At 37.1% G+C, this 16443-nt stretch overlaps 2 protein-coding genes across 2 annotated transcripts; one reads left to right on the top strand and one right to left on the bottom strand.

Moving 5' to 3' along the window:
- Positions 1-586: 586 nt before the first annotated feature.
- On the top strand, positions 587-11588 carry LOC116001931 (phosphate transporter PHO1). The gene is made up of 15 exons (XM_031241898.1): positions 587-918; positions 2328-2435; positions 2838-3078; positions 4986-5364; positions 6681-6729; positions 7277-7348; positions 7802-7931; positions 8865-8985; positions 9193-9442; positions 9800-9904; positions 10280-10324; positions 10431-10583; positions 10726-11007; positions 11130-11266; positions 11367-11588. Exons 1-15 carry the CDS (start codon positions 676-678, stop codon positions 11455-11457), a joined length of 2406 nt encoding a protein of 801 aa, XP_031097758.1. The 5' UTR covers positions 587-675; the 3' UTR covers positions 11458-11588.
- On the bottom strand, positions 11550-15524 carry LOC116001932 (long-chain-alcohol oxidase FAO1). Its single transcript, XM_031241899.1, has 3 exons — positions 15262-15524; positions 14683-14955; positions 11550-13529 (listed from the first exon to the last, which is right to left on the bottom strand). The coding sequence occupies exons 1-3, from the start codon at positions 15484-15486 to the stop codon at positions 11763-11765; spliced, it is 2265 nt and encodes a 754-aa protein (XP_031097759.1). The 5' UTR covers positions 15487-15524; the 3' UTR covers positions 11550-11762.
- Positions 15525-16443: the final 919 nt, after the last annotated feature.

Below are 16443 nucleotides of genomic sequence, written 5' to 3' on the forward strand. Positions count from 1 at the left end.
AAATTAAAGACCGTGATCTCTAGAATGACGAATGTATAAGAATGCATATTAGCTAGCTAGCTAACCACTACAAGTTTGTTTGTTTCTTTCTTTTTTTGTTAATTTATGGAAAAATCTATAATCACTAGTTAAAGATATGCATTGAGTAAAGCAGAATTACTAGAGGTTAGTTAAAGATATGCATTGAGTAAAGCAGAATTACTAGAGGTTTTACTAAGATATGCATTGAGTAAAGCAGAATTACTAGAGGTTTTACTACATAGTATCATGTTATAAGTTTGTTTGTTTCTTTCTTTTTTTGTTAATTTATGGAAAAATCTATAATCACTAGTTAAAGATATGCATTGAGTAAAGCAGAATTACTAGAGGTTAGTTAAAGATATGCATTGAGTAAAGCAGAATTACTAGAGGTTTTACTAAGATATGCATTGAGTAAAGCAGAATTACTAGAGGTTTTACTATATAGTATCATGTTATGTTGGTCCGACCATAAAGTTTAATTTGTCCACTACTTTAACACCATTATATTCCCCATGCCACTATATATCCTAGTCTCTTTGTTCATTCCCCATCTCCATTTCCATTCCCTTCTTCATTCAATTCAATTCTGTTCTGTACATTTCTCTGTATATCCTGGTCGGAACTATTTTCCGGCGACTGCTATTCCGTTCTGCAATGGTGAAGTTCTCCAAGGAGCTCGAAGCACAGCTTATACCGGAATGGAAAGACGCCTTTGTGAATTACTGGCAACTCAAAAAACAGGTTAAAAAGATTAAGCTTTCAAGAAGAACCAAACCGGTTCACGACGGCAACGATTTCGGGCTGTCCTTTTTCGACCGGGTACGAGGTTTCGTCAGCACGATCGCCGACAAGCTGCACGACAGCGCCACCGCCGGAAAATCCGAGACTAACGCCCAGGTATGATCAGAATAACGCAATCCCAATTAAGTTGATCAGACTGTACGTTGACTTAGTAACTATAAAGTTAGAAAGTTTAATTTAATTGTCCAGACAACTTTAGACACAATTTGTCTCTGTGGCATATGCGTCCGTACAACTCCGAACATAAATGACTGATTTTGTACTAGTGTTTATTGTTGACGTTTCTAATCTGAGTCAGTCAATTATAAACAACCCAACTTTCCAACTAAGATCACAAGATGAGATTTATCAAAATTACTATTTTTCCTGTATCCCTAAGGTTACGAGGCGGGATTTAATTGCGAATTCCTAAGTATCACAAAAATAATTAATGTAGTGTTTTTGACAAATGGGTGGCGCAAGAATGCTTCTCCGGCCGGTCGGAGTTTTGTTGTTTGTGGTGTTGATTTGTATGAGGAACGGCAAAAAGGTGGCGGCGCCACCACTAGCCGTGGTGTTTGCAATTATTCTTTCTTTTTGTATCCTTCTTCGCCATTCTCTTTCTTCACGAAATGGTTTTCTACTTTTTTAAGGTTACAATCTTTTTCTTAAAAAACAAAAACAATTCCTCGTATAGTCGTTTGTTGTTGCGATACAACTCTGAAAACCCAGTTTTTCCGTGTCCAGCTTTTACGTTACCGGAAAATCAGCAGTTCCTCTGACACACCGCCGCTAGTTTGCCGGAAAAAATATATATGCTTTTGCTCATTAGACCGGAAAGTTTCAATAAATATTATGGAGTATATACCCTATACAACTTTACTTTTACATAAGGGGAAGATTTATGTATTTTGGGCAACCTAAGTTGTATTTGTAGGACATTTAGCTTTCTCGATTTAAGCCAACTCAATTATAAATAAGTTAGGCTAGTTTGCCGGTTAGGGTTGAATTTCATCTAAAACACATATTCTAGGAAGATTTATGTATTTTAGGACAAGTATTCTAACTGAATTGATTGAACAGTTGGTTTAGTAACTACAAGATTCGAAGTTCGACTTTAGATATAAGTTATCTATCATCCTTCTCAATCTGAACAGATCAATTATAGACAACTAAGCAGGTTTAAGTCCTTATGATCTTTTACTAACTAAAGTCACAAGACAACCTTTACCTAGAATTCATATTCGAGTAAAGGATGTGTGCTTACTCGTAAATGAAAGTTTTATGTATTTTATTTACTTTATATATTTGGTTCACTATATGACAAAGGAATTTGGCCATCCATAAGCTATAATATTATCAAATCATATTGTGATGACAATATTGACATATAATAAACAAAATATATATTAAAATATTAAATTAAATAAAGGTCAATGAAAATGACAAATAACACGAATTATACATGGTTCTTTCCTTTAAAGAATAGATAGTTAAAAGGGCTTATCAAATATGGTATTGTTCAGGTAAATAGCCAAATTAAAGGAGATGACAGCAATGGAGAAGAACAAGAAGAAGAAGAAATGTACGAGACAGAAAACGAGCTTGTTCAGCTGTTTTCCGAGGAAGACGAGGTAAGAAATTATTATTATTATTATTATTATTATTATTATTATTATGTAATGTCATTGAGTCATCGGAGTATAGTTATTTAGACACGTTTAGTCCTAAACTTTCAAACTATTATCCGTGATTTTCCCACTTTCTAATTCTTATCATCAGTGATCTAAAATTTTCGACTTTCAAAATTTAACCAGTAACGATTCTTTTGGAATGATTATGAGTGGTTAAAATTTGATAGTTAAAGGGCCGGTGGTTAACTTGGACCACAGATGATAACAATTTAAAATTTTAGGATTAAACTTGACAAAATCATTATACTCGGAGGATCTTAGATGATATTAACTTATTATTATTATTATTGGTTTTAATGATTAGGAAAAATTTAAGGTTTGGATTAATGAAATCATATATAGGTGAATGTATTTTTCGAGAATTTGGATGAGGAGCTAAAGAAGGTGAATGAATTTTACAAGGCAAAAGAGAGTGAGTTTCTTGAGAGAGGAGAGATCTTAAGCAAACAGCTGCAAATTTTGCTGGACTTGAAGCAAGTTCTCCATGACCGTCGCCGGAAAACTCTTGGCCGTTCAAGATCGGCTTCTGGCTTTTTCTCCCGCTCCAACTCCTCCTCTCGCCGGAACTCCGATTACTGCTCCGGTATGCACCTAATTATTACATCGCCATCTTCTTAATTTCTTCATCAATTCATCCTTCCTTACTTTAAGGTGTGTCCATCGTTACCGTCTCTCACTAGTACAGAATAGTTAATCAGCTACTATTGTAAATGACTTTTCACAATTATTTTACAATAGTGACGGTTGTGATTACAAAGTTGGAAGTACCACTATACATGTCAATTAGTAGGATTTTTTTTTTTTACAACACTAGCTTAGTTGGTCGAAAAATTCACTTGGTAATCACAACGTTCAAAATTCCTCTCAATGAGAATTATCTATTGACATTTTTCGATTAGTTATAAACAACTTATGTTGATTTACTTGCTTGTGGTTCTTTTACGACTAGGGTCACAATACAAACTTCCCCCAAAGTATACTTTCAGGTAGCGGCTGCAGGTTTACCCGTAAAGTTAGGGTGTAATTACTTGGTTATTTACCATAAAGTTAGAAATATTTATCTAGTAAAAGCCCATATATAGCACCCTATACAAATTATTAGTCATAAGGTTACGTATGTCACTCAACCACAACATTTTGGCACCACGAACAAGTTACTAACACACTAATTCACCCACGTAAGGTGCAACATATGTCGAGTTAGTTGAATAATTGACTTAATAATTATAAAGTTTTAAGTTTGATTCTCTGAAAAATTTGTCGTTTAGCATTTTGAGTAAATTAGTTAGGTTGATTTACTTCATTGCTATAAGTGCATATGTCAATTTAATTAAAAGAAAAAAATGAAAAAGAAGAAGGAAAGCACTATATCCCCTTTCATGGAGAAAATGTTGTTGTAGGTGAAATCTTGAAAGTACAGTATCTCCACTGATAAGACTTGCTGAAAACCAATCTTCTCATAGTTTGTGTGATTCCTTTTTGGTGTTAGTGGAATCCACAACATTGATACACCGTCCACTCGCAACCTGAATTATTAATTATAATTTAAATTCAAAAATTAATATATAAAAGAAATATTTTTTTTTATCTATCTATGCCCAAAGTTACACTGGGACTGGTGAGACTTATCCCTGATTTCTTCTTTCAAACTTCACACATGTGACCAATTAAACTGTCCATGCAGACATTTTACTACCAAACCCTATTTGTAGTGGTAGGATAGTGAATTTCTATATTAAGAATTATCCACTTATATATGGACCTAAACTCAAATATCATCACTCATCACATTAGACATGTTTGAAAAATTATGTAAAAATTATTCTTTAAGGTCTGACTAGACCCGCATATATCTTATAGCTTAACTAAAAATCTTAAGTTAGAACCCTAAGTTTTATTACTCTTAATATCTTACTCGACATAAGCGTGATTAGTCTTCATTAATACAAAGTAACTTATTAGAAAATTAAATATATATGTGGTCTCATAAATATTTTAATTCAACTTGATCATATTTTTCATAATATATATTATGATAAATATGAGATCATTGAAATATAATGTCGCACGTCATTCTTCACTACCAATATAATAACGCTCCATAAGTTGTTGAGGCATATATATAAATATAAATATAAATATATAGGTCCACTTAAATGTATGGAGTACTTGAATTATATATATATATATATATATATATATATATATATATATGCACTAGTGAGATCTGCGCCTTGCATTGTCAATGAAGATATATATGTTTATTCATTATTTATTATTTTAGACACATTTTTTAAGCGTGGGTCAAATATATTCTTATTTTATATATTTATACTTTGCAAGACTTCATAATATGCAAGTAAATTTATTAATCTCGTACAAAAATGACTGAGTTTAATTCTTGTCAATATTTTTCTGTATTGAATTCTTTGTACAAGGTCTGTTTAGTGTGAGTGTAATTTGTGGAATAATATGAAACAAAACATGCAGACAACCGGAGCGAATATTGCGGTAGTCCGACCGGCAAGAGCGAAACATCGGAGACGGCGGACGAGGTGATGGCGGCGCTGGAAAGGAACGGGATAAACTTTGTGAACGCGGCGAGCAGGGCGGCGAAGACGACGGCGGCCAAGAACGGGAAGCCAAAGGTGGCGATAAGGATTGACATTCCGGCGACCACCCCGACGCGAGCCATCTCCGCCGTGACGTCGATGGTGTGGGAAGATTTCTTAAACAACAACGGCGACTCCGTGAAAGAAGGCGGCGGCAGAGAATACGTCAACTCCAAGAAGATTCAGTGCGCTGAAAAGATGATCAGAGGCGCTTACGTCGAGCTCTACCGTGGCCTTGGACTGCTCAAAACATACAGGTACCTACCATAATATTACTCCCGGATCAGGTTCCTATGCGGACAGTACTTCTCGGTATATATAAATGCACCACAAAGTGCTTGGAAATGCACCATTATGTGTGGTGCATTGATGCATTTTTAAACACTGAATGTTGCATTTTTACATACCTAGTGGTGAATTTGCACTGGCGGCACGGGAAGCATTGTTTGCATTTTAACCTGCATCTGTTACTCCCATTACATATCTTAATTTTATTAAAGAAAGAAAATTAAATAATTTGTAGCTCGATCAACCATGTTAATAATGAATAGAGCCGTCAAAACAGGCTTAGCCTGCCGGGCTAGTCCGTCCCGTCAAAAGGATAGAGCAGGCTCGAATTTTATAAACCCGTTTTAGAGCAGGCTTTTAGCCCGCCCGCCTAACCCGTGGGCTTGGCGGTAGGGCCCGCTAACCCGCCCTTTTTTGGGTTTAAATATATATTAAATTAATTAATTTAATAAAGAGTAAAAAAATTAAAATAAAGGCTATGAGAAACAGAGAAAGTTAGAAAGCCACAAAGGCGGGCTTTGGCGGGCCTCGCCCTACTAGCCAGCATTGACAGCTCTAGTAAAAAATGAAGTAAAAAGGAGTAAGTGCATATAGTTACCCTAATATTAATTTGGTTTTAGTTTGATTGAGGAAAGAAACTAAAATAAATTTGTGGCTCGATCATGCCAATAACCAGTAAAAAATGAAGTAAAAAGAAGTAAGTGTAGTGTAATTCGGCCTGTCCAACATATTGCCTCTTTGTGTTCCTGTCAAGAATTAAAATAAACAATTTTTAAAACACACAAGTAAATAGTATTAGAACAATTATGTATGGTATATTTGATTATATCAACTATTATCAGTACCTACCAGTGTTGAAAATACTCAAAACAACAAAAGTTAATATACATAATTATACCTGATACTATATATTGGTGTCCGTTCCATTTAGTACACTAAAGTCTAGATTATCCGGATAGAATTGAATAATCTTCAATCAATCATTCACTCAACTTAGCAGTACGTAGAAAGTTAGCCATGCATTGATATGAAAAGAAATTAAAGCAAAAGACAAAACACAAAGATTAGCTAGGGAGAATTAGCAATGCAAAAAGATTAGGTTAACGTTAGTTTCATGAACTTTAATTTTTTTCTCCTTTTAGGGTAGACATCTGCAACCTTTTTTTTGCCGTGGTACAGCCACCTTTGACTGAAGATGGTGGTTCCTTAAACGTAACGAAATTTAACCTCACATATATGCTTTAATTAATTTGCTTCGTTCACTCTACTTGCTTTGAATTGGCAGCTCTCTAAACATGGTGGCTTTTGTCAAGATCCTTAAGAAATTTGACAAGGTACGTAACAATTAATGTTGGCATTCGTCACTTCCAATAATACTGTCTGATTTTATCTTAGTACCACGACCTCCACTTACATAAATCTTTGTCATTCAAAATGTTCCTAGGAATAACCTAGGATAGTAGGATACATGATATATATGCTTACATGCATGCAATGCATGGGAATTTTAAGTGAAAATATAATGAAAGATATGAGGGAAACATGCATCCACTATCGAAGGATGTGTTATCTAGCCTAGAGCTCATCAGTTCAAATCATGAAGACGAACATGTAACCAATTAACATGACCAATAAATCAGTCTGACCAATTTGGTTGGATTGCTCCCATAAACACCTTTTTAGTACGGTCTACAAGGAGCCCTTTGCTGGCTGATAAGACTCGATCCCTGGTCTTTTTTCTCAAATTTCATCCGTGAGATCAATTGAGCTGTCCATACAGACATTTTTGTATTATTTTTTGTTGTGTTGCTGGGTGGTTATGTGTATATGATTCACATTAAACTAATAGCATTTTATTTTTTTTCTCACCTATAAAATCAGGTATCTAACCAGCAGGCATCTGCAAATTATCTCAAACAAGTGAAGAGGTCACATTTCATTAGTTCTGATAAGGTAAGAAAGTAAACAACACTTTTTAGCTCGATTTAAATATCATCATATATAGGTCATTTCTCAATAAATGTATAAAAAATTTAAGACCGACCATTGTTCAAACAATAGATTTAGCTAGATATCAACTTAATTACGTAGGGACAACTGAACTATTCATTATAATAACATGAACAAAAAAGTGGGTTTTGAGTAGATTTGCCAAAACTATATATTTACTTTGGCATCATGCATGCACTATATCATAAGATTAATTAAGTTAAAAAAATTTTAATTAAAGAACTGAGTTAATGCATTGTTGATGTATATACTGTCATAACGCATAGTGCCCATTACTTCTTGAATCTCAGTGCAATGATAACAAAATGGTTAGTGACGTGGATGTTAATGGGTTTACACTAATTAATTAATTGTTTAATGATAATTATTGTTTATTAATTAATTTTGAGAATGAAGGTGGTGCGGTTAATGGATGAAGTGGAGTCCTTATTCACACAGCACTTCGCCACCAATGACCGGAAAAAGGCTATGAAGTTCTTACGCCCACAACAACAGAAAGAGTCTCACATGATCACCTTTTTTGCTGGTAATTATTAATTACTCAACTTTTTGTATCGGGTCAAATATACTCTTTAACAGGTAAAGAATTACAAAAGACAAATCAATTTAGGTTATTCATAACTGGTCGACTCAAATCAATAAAATCAATAATTAGTTTCCACGGAAAGTAGAATTTAGAACCTGTAATAATTACTAAGCCAACTACTTTGACTAACTTGGTTAATACTTAATTGTTCTTATTGATAAAGTATATAAGCGGTCACGGTTCCTATGACCCGTGCCCTGCAGGCTCCTTAGGACAGGCGATTGGAAAGTCAACAGTCAGATAGACCGCTTAGTGTGTTGCTTGGTTAGTACGCGGCTCGGAGACCGGTCATCATATCGTCGCGATATCCCGGCAATAGTCCATTCACTTATAATATTAGTGTTGCAAAAATTCCGTCTAGACGCTAGGTGCTAGCCGGCCGCCTAGCGTATCACCATAATGGATGGTTTAGGCAAAGGGCTAGCTAGACAGTCGACTAGGCCGCCTAGTCGGCCGATTAGCTATTGTTCTATTTTTTTTTTTAATGAATTATTTCATTCAATGACATCGGTTTGAGTGAAATAACCCTAAATTGTTCAAATATTTTTAGGTTAATATTAAATATTTAATATTTTAGTATTAACTATTAAAGTGTTAAATAGTTTATAATTATCAAGTCTTAAAAAATTTAAAAATTTTGAATAATTTTTTAAAAAATAAAATTTAATAAAATACACTAACAGCCCCGATTAATCACCACCTAGACACCCTAGGTGCTAGGCGCCTCCCGGACACTCGAAGAGCGCCTAGCGATTTTTTTAACTGGCATACAAAATGCATTATTATATTGTTGATTTGTGTTAATGAATATCATTGTTTGGAGAAAAATATATATATACATAAAATAATATTGGTATTGATTTATATATGCAGGGCTATTTACTGGGTGCTTTGTGTCGTTATTTGTGGTGTACGGAATATTGGCACATTTGAGTGGTATGTTCTCTCCAGGAACAGATGCTGGCTATGTCGAAACCGTCTACCCAGTTTTCAGGTGCCACTAACCTCTATAACTTAGAAACTACACTAAAATACTATTAAACACAAAAAAAAATCAAATTTAAAAATAAGTAAAAAATAATAAAGAAAAAATAGTTGGTTTGATCTAGTAAGTATGACAGATAAAATGGGACAGAGGGAATATATGATTAATGGTATTTTTTAATCAAATTAAATAATGATTTTTTTTGTGAATTTGCAGCATGTTTGCTTTGCTAAGCTTGCATGTATTTTTGTATGGGTGCAACCTTTTCCTGTGGAAGAGCACAAGGATCAACTATAACTTCATATTTGAATTCCAACCAAAAACTGCCCTAAAATACAGAGATGCTTTCCTTATTTGCACTTCCTTGATGACTGCTGTTGTTGGAGCCATGGTTGTCCACCTCATCCTCTTGTCCAAGGGATTCTCTTCTAATCAAGTCGACGATATTCCCGGGGTTCTAATTCTGGTAAAATCTCGAGTTTGAATTTTGTGAATGACACAATAGACGTTACTGTGAAAGTTCCCTTTAAAGTAGAGCCTGACGATAGCTCGATTCGACTTAAATCTTGCTGCTTATAGGTCCGAAACGGGTGGTTGAGTGGGTGGAAAAGGATTTTTCTCGTACATAATAGTTAAGAGTTTAATTCTTGCGAACACCCTCTCGATAGAGCTTATCGCATATGATCTTCCTAGTGCAGTTTACTTCTATATATGTAGTTTGTGGTCTATTACATACACATAAGTAGGGTTTACCAAGTTTATACTCTCGAGTAGTGACAACAAGTTTTCTGTTTCTTGATCATTTTGAACTTTACTTTGGCAGTGTTTCCTTGTCTTGCTTATATGCCCATTGAACATACTCTACCGCCCAACACGCATCTGTTTCCTTAGAGTAATTCGCAACATTGTCTGCTCTCCATTTTACAAGGTACTTCAATTCATCCCCATTCTTCTCTTCAATCAAAGTACAATTAATGTAATCTAAGAACGAATTCTTAAACCCTAGCCAAGTTGGTCTGACTCTTGACTTAATAACCACGAGGTTACAAGTTGCTATCGGCCAGCAAATTGGCCTATATTATCCTCCTTGGTTTGATGACTTGATCTAGTCAGTTGTGGACAACTTAGGCTGGTTTACCTCGCTAAGATCATGAGGCAGGGTTTACTCAGTACACACCCTCAGTTGCCTTTCTTGGTTAACTTAAGCTGGTTTACTGGTTTACCCAACGCACACCCTTAGATAGTGGCTGCAGGTTTTCTTTGTCGCTCAATTCTTGAAGTGATTGTTCTTTACTTATCACAGGTTTTGATGGTGGACTTTTTCATGGCTGATCAACTTACCAGCCAGGTAATATTCAGAGTCTGTTCTAAACACTGCAAATGGTTTTTTGTCAAATAACAGGTCTATTAATGCAATGTGTTTGCCCTGTTTTCTTGCCCTAAATTGTCTGCAGATTCCATTGTTAAGGCACATGGAGTCCACAGCCTGCTATTTCCTTGCTGGGAGTTTCAAGACTCACAGATTCGAGACCTGCAAATCGGGGCGAATGTACAGAGAGCTCGCTTATGTTATCTCCTTCGCGCCATACTACTGGCGCGCTGCTCAGGTAGAAACTGTTCCATTAACTAACTCTTTCTGCTTATGAACAGATACTGCATTGTAATAGAGTCAGTAGTATTCAAAAAAAAAAAAAAGTTACCTCTTTCGTTCTGATAATGGACCGTGTGATTGGAATTTTGATGGTTCAGTGTGCGAGGCGATGGTTTGATGAGAACGACATGAACCATCTGGCTAACTTTGGGAAGTATTTATCGGCCATGGTGGCTGCGGGTGCTAGGCTAACATATGCGAGGGAGCCAGAGTCTAAGCTCTGGCTGGCTATGGTGTTGGTGACTTCAATCACAGCCACTGTTTATCAGTTGTACTGGGATTTCGTTAAGGATTGGGGGTTTTTCAACCTGAAATGCAAGAACGCGTTGCTGAGAGATGAGTTGATTCTCAAGAACAAGATCATATACTATGTGTCCATTGTGAGTTTCTGTTGAGCATATATAATATATAAACATAAATGTGCAATCCAACTAGCAGCTTAGACTTTTAGTTGAGATAGAGCACATGCTTCAGTTCCTGCTAACCAGACTTGGCTTTTCAGGCCCTGAATTTCGTGTTGAGGCTCGCCTGGGTGGAGACAGTGATGCGTTTCAACGTTGGGATCTTTGAGTCGCGCCTGCTGGACTTCTCCCTGGCTTCTCTCGAGGTCATTCGACGTGGACACTGGAACTTCTACAGGTACAAACTAACAGATACATATATGTCTGCAGGTTTAATTTCTCGGTTTATCAGATTCCCAGCTTCTGATTCTCACATTCGTGGTTGATTCGATCGACAGGTTGGAGCACGAGCATTTGAGCAATGTTGGCAAGTTCCGGGCTGTGAAGGCAGTTCCATTACCATTTCGCGAGACAGACTCTGATGGCTAAAATTAAAGCTTCGAGAAGGCATTCAGCTAATGTTAATGTATGTGTTTTTTGTTTCTGACTTGAATTTCGTCGCGCAAATGTATCTCGAATGCTGAATAAAACATGATATCATTATTCTTAGTAAATATCAAGAAATCGAGTTCGTAGAAACTGTTACAGACTTATAGGCAGAAGTTATTGGGTGTGAGATGAGAATAGCACAACCAAATGGATTTTACAAACCGCAGACTATATATAGACTGATATGATCTGATCTACTGCCAGAACGAGACGAGAATATGTATTGATGTATATATAGGAATCGATCAACACGAGAATCTGCCTTGTTTGAACATATCTGCAATCCTGTTGGAGAGGCAGAGAGCAGTGGATTGGACGGTGATCATGGGGTTAACACCGACAGCGCCAGGTAGGACGCTGGCATCGCAGACGAACAGCCCGTCTGCTTCCCAGCTCTCCCCGTTCTCGTCTACTGCTCCTTCGGCTGCTGTGATCCCCATTCTGCAGCTCCCCATTTGGTGAGCGGAGGAGTAAGTAGTGAAGTTCTTGGTGAGAGACTTTGGCCCCTCGGGGGCGAAGACTGTGTCCAAGAACGCCTCGACTTCTTCTTTACTGGTGCCTTTGCACTTGATTTTCTGGCCATTGCTGAGATGAGTCCCCACTTCTGCAGCTCCTGCTGCAATTAGGATTCTGAGTGCTTGGCGTAGCCCGGATGCCAGGTTTTCTTTGTCCAATGCGTCGAATTTGTAGCTTATTCTCCCCGGTGATCTGATTTCTCCACTTCCTCTATCTTTAACCATTGAGAATAGGTGTGCAGTTCTTGCATACTTGAGCATTGTGTTCTTCATTTCCAGGCCAGAATTCCAGGGGAAAATTGCAGCGAATGATCCTGGCCCGAGGATTGGAGCTTCGATAATGGCTTTTGAAGTGGATTCACTAGTGCCAACTGAATGTACTGAGGTGATTATGCCTCCTTCATAGATTTTGCCCTTGAGGTCTGAATTGGACTCGGGGAAGTATCCCCACGCCATTAAAACCGGGTGGAGGTGGAGGTTTCGGCCTATGTTTGGATTCGTTAGTCCACTCGAGACCATCAGGGGAGGTGTTCTGAGAGAGCCACAAGCCGAAATGGTGACTTTGGCCTCGATGCATATTCTCTTGCTGATATCCTTGTTCGTGCTCGTTGCCATCAGGCCAACGCACTTCTTGTCCCTCGTTTTCCCATTCGGGGTTTTTTGCAGCAGGAATCTCTCGGCTTCAACGCCCGTTAAGATCACTGCACCGCACTTCACAGCATCGACTAGCCAGGTCGAGTCAGTGCCCTTTTTATCCCCTCTTTTGCACCCATAGCAGCAAGAGCCACAATAGTGGTTTTCTGAGGAATTTCTTGCCACTTTCTCAACTTCAAGTCCAAGATTTTCACACCCTTTTCGGAGAACCTGGTTCTGGAACCCCTCCTCGGGGCAATTCTCTGTGACACCGAGCCTTTCACACACTCGGTCCATTGCAGACACGTACTGGGGGGTGGCGAAGAGCGACATTTTGTGATCCTTAGCCCATTCTTGCATCGTGGACTTGGGTGTTTTGATGCAGGCCGACCAGTTAACAGCCGAGCCACCCCCCACTGTCGAGCCAGCCAAAAGCATCATTTTCCCATCAAGACTTGGGAGGATTCCCCCATTTTCATACAATTCATTCATGGAAGGCCCTTCCAGGGACGAATAATCCGACTTGGTGAAATAGTTCCCTTTCTCGAGCACCAACACTTTCTGCCCTGAACCCGCGAGAACAGCTGCAGCCACTCCCCCACCACACCCCGACCCAACGATCACTACATCACACTCAATCTTTATCTGATTCTTCACAGGATCCTCTCTCGCTTTTAGGCCTTTCTTAACAAGGGAATTGATCACTGAACTTTCACTTTCGTTTCTCGTTTCTACTATCCCTTTCTCAAGAGGCCTTTCGGCTTTTTCCTCAGCAGACTTCTTCGACGAGTTCTCATCATCATCACCACCATCCACTCGATATCTCACAGCATCCCATACTGGATTTTTCTTGTCCACACCAACCTATGACCAAAAAAACAGCAGACTTCTTAAACTTTTTCGTGTTTGTTCTTCCCATAACCAAGCTAAAATTACAACATCTAAACATGTAAAACTACAATTGGCTCAAAAGGGTAGATAGAATCATAGAAAAAGCACGATCTTTATCTCCAATTAAACCGATCAACAGAACAGACTAGTCTATTCTTGGAAGTTGGAACTTAAGAGCCAAAATCAGTAGAATTAAGCATCAATGTATAGATAAGGCGTTTTCGGTTAATCATTCACTCAATTGCTAAAACATGAAACTTTTAGATCAAATCTATAGTCCATGGAACCAAAGAACTAGTATGTGATAATTCACTAGCCACATGACACTATATCAGAAACAGAAAACTGTAAATCTCTTTAATTTCCTTATCCACAGAAACCCATACTGTAAATCATCACAGTTAGGATAGTCATAAATGCTGTTGATTGGGTTCCCAAATCTGACACATGTTATCTGTAATTATCAGTCCTCTATTCACCTAACTTGTCAAGAATAAAAATGAATTAAAAAAAGAAGAAGTACAAGAAAGATATAAGAAAGCCAATACAACTTGTGAATTGTGATTGGATAGAAGGTTTTCCCATTAATTGAAGTGAAAAGGTTAATTAGTCAGCTGGAAAGCCTTGAGTGGTTACAGATCATAAATGCTACACTGCAAATAAAAATGGCATGTGGGAAATCTTCTAGAACTAGAAAAGACTTGCAGACAAAAGACGAAATTTCTCACTCTAAGATCTCACACCTTAACTTGAGAGGTAAATTATCTCGGTGACTCAATAGTAAGGAGCCACCCTTACAAGAGGGTGAAATTTCTACACTGCGACTGTTAAGACTCGATCGTGTGTTCTTGCCCACAATCTACCAGTCAAGAATTGATGAACAAACTGAAAAAGACTACAATGGTTGGATGTTGACACATGATGTTTACTATGCACTTAAAAAAAGAAAAAAAAAAAAAAAAAAAAACCCAACCACCACCACAACAACAACTACTACTACAAAGATGCAAGGAAAAACAATTTAGCAAACAAAACAGGCTTCTAAAACCATGTGAAGAGTCTTTGCAAAAAGCAAAAAAAAAAACAGGTGAAGAGAATTGTAAACTGTTAGATATAGGGCAAGTACCTGGATGAAGAACACATAGAGACACAAGAATTTGACAAACACAAAAGCCAATCTGACAGGAGTCAGAAGGCTATGCTTGTACCATCTCTGAATTACAGTGACTCTTTTCTCCACAGGAATGTCTGAGAATTTGTTAACATATGGCCATTTGTCCCCAAGACAAAGGAACCCACAGAGCAGAAGTGTTCCCAGCCTAGTTGAAAGAAGCTTAAACAGCCCTCTCACCAAGATCACAGCCTCAAAGAACCCCCTTTTCATAATCATTTCTGCAACCTGCAAAAACCCAAATCATTACTTAAAACCAAAAACTATAAAACAATTCTCCTATTTAGCTTTTTTGACACCAACCCAATTTCTCGCCCACAAAAGCAAAATCCCTCGCCCAACGGGCCCACACCCCAACCTGACAAGATTTAAAGAGGTATCTCAACGACCCATTCAAGGAATCACCCCATAGGAGGGCGTGTTTCACTGCAATTGTCAAGACTCGATCAGACACTTAGAAATCACTGAGTTACCCGTTTTGTCAGCAATTGAAATTCCTGTTACCATAAAACTCGAAATCAAGAAAATATTCACCTCATCAGGAACAGGATACTGAGAGCCACAAGCTTTATGGAAGTGTTCAACGGCATGGGCATCAAGATCACATCTTTCTGGGATTTCAAGAGAACCCAATGGCAGAGGGGGCAAAAAGGCCTCACAAATACTACTCAGTGCCTCCATTTCAGATGGAGGAAACCCATGACTGTACTTGGTTTCTCTTCTCCCTCCTCTCAGTAAAGGATGAGAATTACTCTCCATCTTCCTTCTTCAGATCCTTTCTCTCGCTCTTTTCTCCCTTTTCTTTTATTTTTAGAAAAATTCACACAAATTGTTTGACCATTTATAGGGGTGATTGTGTTTTCTTGTCGGTATCTGCATGGAGACAGGGGAGTTTTTCTTTCTTTTGTTTTTTTTTTTTTTAAATAATTAAATCAAATACATAAGAATGAAAATGACACGTCTATTGTATATGAATGTGTAGCGTATCTGCATATTCATTTATATTTTATATGTATATCAAGGTATAGTGATACTTATTTATATTTTATATATGAAGGTATTGTGTATTTGCATATTTATTTATATTTTATATATGAAGGTATAATTTATCAGCATGTTTATATTTTATATAATGCAATAGAATATTATTTTCGATAGGTTAAATTTATGGCCTTTTAGTTGAGTCTGCTTCATTTTAACTAAAACCGTAAGCTGATAGTTGGATTATATGTTCATATTTTATATATTATGTGCTTATCAATGATGCATGGAAAGTATTTTTGTATTTGAAAACTGTTTGTTTGTTTGTTTGTTTTTTTTTTTTTTTTTCTTTTTGGAAAAGCTTACGAAAACTTTGTAAAACCAGCTTTCAAATTTTGAAATATACTCCGTATTTCTTAAGTTTTCACGGTCTCATAAACTTGTTTGCTGCTACTGCTTACTCTGATACATAAAATTGATCTCGAGACTTCATGTAAAAAGTCTCAATTTTATGCTACTAGATTATAAATTTCTTGACACGTATTGAGTTCACTATATTGGAGAATCGAAAATGTTATTATTTCCTCTAAATAAATTAAAGAGAAAGCTAAGTATATGACGGTGTGCATGAATTCTAAGATAAGCTTAAAGGTGTGACATCAGGCTAGGGAAGACGTTTATGTGTCTAAGTTGGCAAAAACGAGCACATAATGCGTGCTATAATGGTGGGCCCAA

The sequence above is a fragment of the Ipomoea triloba genome, chromosome 13 (assembly GCF_003576645.1).
Source record: "Ipomoea triloba cultivar NCNSP0323 chromosome 13, ASM357664v1".
Lineage (NCBI taxonomy): Eukaryota > Viridiplantae > Streptophyta > Magnoliopsida > Solanales > Convolvulaceae > Ipomoea > Ipomoea triloba.